Genomic DNA, 7,256 nt, shown 5'->3' with positions numbered 1-7,256 from the left:
CAATATAAGTTCTCATAGACTCTCTTATAATCTAATAATCTAATAAGGCTCCGTTTGGATTAGCTTATTTTTAAGCTTATGCAAACAACTTATGCAATATATATTAGGTTTTATGCTATTTTATAAGTTCACACTAGTGAAAATTGTATTTTTATAAGTTATTTTATCATAAACTACCTTGACAAACTTATAATAATACATAAAAATTGCATAAGCTGTTTGCATAAGCTGTTTGCATAAGCTCAAAAATAAGCTAATTATAAATACTTATGCACCGACACTTTATAACTTTTTTATGCATATATTTTATAAAATTATATTATGTGACACTTTTATAAATTTGTTTTTAAATTATAATCTCAAATATTTATAAGCTATAATTTATTTGAATGTATGTGTAAAATATCTTTACACGACATATATGAATTAAATCCAACTACTTATAAATAAAGTCATAATATAAATTAATCTAATGAACCCTTTATCCACTTGTTTTGTTGTAAAAATAAAAAATAGAAATAATCATTACATATCATATATTCGCATATAAGTATTATTTCCAATACCGAATTTTTAAAAAAAAACTAAAAAGATAATAAACTCAAAAATAAAGTTGTTCATTTTGTTTAACAAACAAATTTAACTAATCATCTAAATTTGTAAGAAATAATTAAAAAAAAGTCTATATAATGGTCACTTGTTTCATTTCTTCTTCATCTTTTGCTCACGCTTTCTTCTTCTTCTTCTCCTCACACTTTCATTTCTTTGTTGTTGTAGAGAAAATGATAAGTGCTTCATTAGTTAACATTGTTGGCACTATAGGTTTGTTGTTCTTCTTCTTCCGCTTTTCAATCGCAAAATCATATGTCAATTATGAATTTGATTTTTATGTTTGATTTCAATTTGTATTGCACTTCATTAATTAACATGTGTTTGATTTGTGTTGATTCAATTAGTTTCACAAGTTTTTCAATTTCAGTTAATTTTAATTTTTGTGCTAATATCCATTTGCATGAAGGATAAAATTAATTTGAACTTAATTTTAAGTTTGTATGAAATTTCGTCAAAAAAAAAAAGTTTTCATGAAGAATAACTTGAACTTTTTATGTTAATCAATTCATGCATGGAAAATATTTTTCACTTTATTTTTGAATGCAGGGAATGTTATCTCCTTCGTATTGTTCTTCTCACCAGCGTAATTTAACTCTCTTTCTTTATTTAGTTACTCTGTTTTGTGTATGCATGAAAATGCCGTGACAAAATAATATTAGTAGTATGCGAGTTATCATTTGCCTCTGATTGTTTTGACTGTGTGAACAAATTAAAATCGCAGAAACAACCGCACCACTTGTAATGAATTTCATTATGGCCAACGATATGAATTTATTAGTGTTTAATTTCGTTTTTAGAAAAAACAAATTCATTAAAAAAGTTCAAAAAGAATTACTGTTATGAAATTAGGAAGAAACAATAAAAATTAAATTATTATACATTATATATGATAGCACAAATAATTTTAATAAGATTTGTGCATGTTTGTGATTAATTAACACCGCAACGACAACAATCTTTAACATTTGCAAAATTCTTAACACGACTGCAACTTCTAATTAATGCTATTTAAAATCTTGAGAGTGAAAATCATGAGAGATACATAGTGTGTGTATTACTTAAAGAAGTCAATATTTAATGGATTTAAAATTTATATCATTTAGATTATTTATTTAAAATTTTACATAAAATTAGAATTATTTTATATGTTATCGGGACCCACTAAAATTAAGAATTTATGCATTTTTATTGAACATTTTTAATTTTTATGAATATAAAAAACGTTTTAAATTGTTTTAGATTCGTGTAAAAATTTACATAAATAATCTATAATATATAGTGTACTTCTAATCAAATGGTAGATTTTATAAAATACTATTAGTTAAAATATTAATTATATATAGACTCATAAAATGAAGATAACATATTGCACACAAAACATTAATATTTGTTTATTTTTTATTTTTATCATATGGAAACAAAAATAATTGGTCTAAAAAATTTTAAATTAGAATTCATTTTAAGTTTTTTAAAAACGAAATCACCAAACAACTTTAACTTTATTTTTAAAGCACTTATTTTGAACTTTGTTTTAAAGTAGCTTTTTGACCATAAAAAAGTCAGGCCAAACGGTACCTAAATTATAGTTTTCAATTTTTTTTTTGTCACAAAACATAGCTTTTATATTATTTTAGCATTGATTATTTTAATTTTAAAAATGATGCTAATGTGCTCATTAATACCGATTGGTAATTGATATGAATTGCAGTCCAACTTTCTACAAAATTATAAAAAAGAAGGACGTGGAGGAATTCAAGCCTGATCCATACTTAGTTACCCTCTTGAATTGTGCTATTTGGGTATTTTACGGAATGCCTTTTGTGCAACCACACGACCTTTATTTTGTTATCGTGGATGGGGCTGGCTTTGTTTTTCAGTTCGTCTATCTTACCATATTTTATGTCTATGCCAACAATAAAGGAAGGGTATGTATATAATATACTTTCACCATGTCCAATCCATGGAAATTTGCTGATTTAAGTTGTAATATCAAATATATGTAATCTTGCAGATTTTATTAGGATAGTGACAAGAGATTAATTTTATAACTTCTTGAGTCAATTTAAATTTAGTCATAAAATATATGTAACTTTTCGAATATTCTACTTTTTTTCCTTTAATATTTTATATTTTAATAATCTACTTTTCCGTTAAATTACTTAACATATCGATGAGATGCTGGTTCAATGTGTTTTTTTTTTTTTTGACAAATAGTTCAATGAGTTTTAATTTATTTTTTTTATATATGCAAAAGGGCCGCAATGTGTTTTAATCTTCAACAAACATAGTTTAAATACTATTTAGGATGATGACAAAATAACTATTAATGTCACTTTAATTAATTAATAATTTTTAATTATTTAATAAATTTAAAGTTCCAATCAAAACCTATAGTTTTTTTTTATGGTAACCAAAACCTATAGTTGAATGTTTAAGAGTTATATAATCATTCCAAAATTTCTACTCATACCTACTATTTTTCCCTAATTTCAGAAGAAGTTGCTTCTCTATCTTCTTATTGAGGTTATTTTCTTTGCTGCCATTGTTCTCATAACAATGTTAGCACTACATGACACTACCAAAAGGTCTTCCATTGTTGGTATTCTTGGTATTCTATGTGCTATCTTCAATGGACTAATGTATGTCTCTCCTCTTACTATTATGGTAAGTAACTTCTTCTATCCCATTAATTTTTATTCAAATATGAAAATTACATTTTTAATTTTTTTCACTAATCTCAAAATTTGATTTTTTGTTACATATAATTAACAGACAAAGGTTATAAAAACAAAAAGTGTGAAATATATGTCATTTTGCCTCTCTTTGGCCAACTTCCTTGATGGTTTGGTCTGGACAATAAATGCTCTCATCACCCCCTTCGCTCTCACCCACCCTTTCGGCATTTATGTCATGGTAATTATTTTTCTCTTTGGTTCTTATTATAAAAAACAAATATTTTTTAAAATTTAGTGAATAAATGATATATATATATATATATATATATATATATATATATATATATATATATATATATATATATATATATATATATATATATGACCTTAAATATAGATTACAATAATTTTATTGTGAGTTAATAATTGTAGATTAGTTGGATATATGAAAGATGAAAGATTTTTAAGTTTAACTATCTCATTGTTAATTAATGGATGTATCTTTGTATACTTTTGCAGATTAGCACAAGTATTGGAGCAATATCTGGACTTGTTCAGCTCATACTATATGCTTATTATTGTTGTATGGGAGAAAATAATGCTGATGATGATGCTGAGCATGTTCTAAATCCAGTTGTGGTTGCAGTCTGATCTAGCACTTGTTTATGTTTTTCTTTTTCAGCTCCATCGATTTTGTAGATGATTAACCATAATTCCATTGTTTAATGAAGGTTTTTTTTACTCAAAATAAACATATCTGTTCATTCAAATTAATAGAGTACATTGATGTAATATAAATTCAAAGTCGCTGAACTAAGGGTGAAATAATATCTGTTAAGGAGTGTGTTACGTACCCTTCAAATACTTTATTAAAAAAACTTCTAATAAAGAATAATAATTTAAATGTGAAATAAATACAAGGCCTTTAACTTGGATATAAGATAATAGATGGAACAAAATAATCCACTAATTCATTATTTTATGAATTTTTTTTTTGTGAAGCAAATAAATAATTGGTTTATAATCAGCCCAAAAATAGTTTTGTAACTAGGTCCAAACAATTTTTTTCATTAAACCCCAAATATTCTTTCTACACCACCCAAATAAGATTTACTAAATGGTAGTAGATAAATTGGATGAATAATGAATTGGTGGATGAGATTGCCACTCCTATTTACCTATAATTAAATACTCTTAAAAATCACAAATACACATTTGAAAAGTCTTCAAATTAGTAAGATGAAGAACAACTCTGACATAACATTTCCTCTAGTATAATAAAAACTGATGAGCTCATCCACGCAAACACCACATAGCACATTCCAACTTTTTCACTACAAAAAAGTGAGCTAGTTCCAAAAGAATGACTAGTGTGAATCCAACATGACCTAAAAATGGAATAGAAAATTACCTTTGATCATCATCAACTTTGTAATGGTCCACGTCCATCTTTTAGGTGTTCAATAATAGAGGAGGGAATATTTTAAAAGAGAGTAAAAAAGAAAATTTTGACAACAAAAAAAAGAGTTAAAATTATTCATTCTATTTCACAATAAAGATTCATTTGAATTTTTCTCTCTTCAAATTAAGTGTCCTTTTAAAATATCAAGATACTTATTGTGAAGTGGAAGAAGTACACTTTTTTTTATACACTAAATTCTAAGCTATTATGAATAAAATCAACTTCTTCATTCATTTTCTTGATTTCATTACATTCACCAATCTATTTATTGGTCTATCCTAGTAAATAAGACAATGACCCATCAAATTAATTCTATCTAAATTCTTTATAAAACATGACTCTTGACTTCTTAATTAACCTAAATCCCGTTGAGGCCCAAAAGGCGCCTCAACCTGCTCAACGATCAAGGAAGTCTTGCCTTCTGTAACGGGCGACACCGGAATGATTGACATTTATTGTCAATCATGACTCTTCAACCGTTTTCCGACAGTCATTAATGATGAAGACGTCGAATCCATCCTTTCATTAATGTCTTGACTCCGCGCCGTATACTATATAAGCCTTCTCATGCAGAAGACACATATACATTCTACTATCTCTTAAAACATTTACTTCACACTTTTACTAACTTGAGCATCAAAACACCTGGAGGTATAAAACTCTTCTCCACTCATCGGAACCGAAGAAAGACACCACTAGACTAGTTCGATTCTCATCAAGGTAAGATGAACAACCGAATTTGAAATGGAAATATTATATGGGTCATGCTAAACAGTGCCCCCGGGGCACTTGTTAAGTATATCTAAAAAGGAAATAAAAAATAAAATTTATATTGAAAAGACAACTTTTTGTACTTTTGAGGCACTGAATGCACACATTTCGAGACAAAATTTCTATTTTAATATGCTTAACCAGTGCCCCGGAGGCACTGTTTAGCATTTTCCATATTATATTATTCATTAATCAAATGTTCATAACTATTATATATCATAAGCTACAAAATCACTTAAAGGAACTAAATTCATATGTAGGTATTTAGTCGGATTCCTTTATGACAACTGTATTGCACAACAAGACCAAACTTCTTTTTTCTTTCTTTGATGAAAGGATCTTTATAATTAGGGGTGTACATGAGTTGGACAAATTCGGTCGACCCGGTCAAACCCACTCAATCCAATCCAAAAAAGTGGGTTGGGTCGGGTAAGTGGGTGAATATGGATTTCAAAAATGAAAAACCCATTAAAAAAGTCGGGTTTCGGGTAAAACCGGATCCAACCCAAAAAACCCACTAACCCACTAGTGCTATGTTTTTTGAAACTTTTTTTATGAAAATACTAAAGATTTTTTCATTTGATTATTAAATATTTTTATATTGAAAATGAGTTATACTATTTTTTAGGAAAATAAAAAAGATTGAATAATTTTTATGAACAAATATGATAATTTTTCGCATTATTTTTTTTTAAATTTTTAAAAATTGAATAATTTTCATAAACAAATATAGTGATTCATGGTTTAGTCATTTGATATTAAAAAAAGCAAAAAAATCATTTGAATAACACGCTATCCAACCCGAAAATTAGTAGATTTACACACAAAAAAATGGGTGATTATTTTTTATAGTGAAAAAAAGTTTCCCTATTTTTCAAGAAAATACATTGATTGAGTTATTTTTTATGAAAAAATATGATGATTCAACATTTAGATATTTAATATAAAAAAAAATAGAAAAATAATTTGGGTAACCTACAACCCAACCCAATCCAACCCGGAAATTAGTGAATTTACCCAACCCGGCCCAATGTTATAACGGGTGGTTATTTTACTAAACCCAACCAAGAGTACCATATGTGGTTTGGATTTTGGTTTTGGCGAAACCTAACCCAATCCGACCCACGTACACCCCTATTTATAATGAGCAATAGTGGCAAATGCATTAAAGTGTATATATATAGATGCTTTTTCAAGGTTCAAGTATCAAAACTTTCAATTATGCTTTTGATTTCAACCTTCCTCTTTGCAGTTTGGGGGTACAATTTATTCGTGTGCGACTCAATTAGGGAACAATATTTTTGACAAAAGTTGGGGTACAATTTTTGGAGGAGTAGGGTTTATATATATCATGAGAGACATATCTCGAGAAATTCATATATGAATCCCTGATAGTCGATACCATGCACAATTATTTCATTTCTTAAATAATAAACAATCCACATCCACTCAATGTTTATACAACATATGTCTAGGAGTATAAACGGATTAGAAAACGAACCGACGATCCAAACCAATCCAAATAACAAAAAGTTGACTTCTATGATTCGAATACAAGATCCAACCAAACCAAACCAATTAAAAATCGACGTCGTTACTAATTGAAGATACAGACACAATCACCAGATATTATATATACAAGGCGTGCAATCATTCACAATTTTTCCATGAAATTTGATTAGCTGCATTTAGCATTTTCTTTTTTAAAGCAACCAAATCCACTTTTGAAATAATTA

At 27.4% G+C, this 7,256-nt stretch overlaps 1 protein-coding gene across 1 annotated transcript; it reads left to right on the top strand.

Moving 5' to 3' along the window:
- Positions 1-782: 782 nt before the first annotated feature.
- Positions 783-3,938, top strand: LOC123892584 (bidirectional sugar transporter SWEET5-like). The gene is made up of 6 exons (XM_045942407.1): positions 783-822; positions 1,159-1,195; positions 2,321-2,537; positions 3,106-3,276; positions 3,385-3,525; positions 3,807-3,938. The coding sequence occupies exons 1-6, from the start codon at positions 783-785 to the stop codon at positions 3,936-3,938; spliced, it is 738 nt and encodes a 245-aa protein (XP_045798363.1).
- The last annotated feature ends 3,318 nt before the right edge of the window (positions 3,939-7,256 follow it).

This window comes from Trifolium pratense, linkage group LG1, assembly GCF_020283565.1.
Source record: "Trifolium pratense cultivar HEN17-A07 linkage group LG1, ARS_RC_1.1, whole genome shotgun sequence".
In the NCBI taxonomy this organism is placed as follows: domain Eukaryota; kingdom Viridiplantae; phylum Streptophyta; class Magnoliopsida; order Fabales; family Fabaceae; genus Trifolium; species Trifolium pratense.
This window is presented reverse-complemented; position numbering and strand designations above follow the sequence as displayed.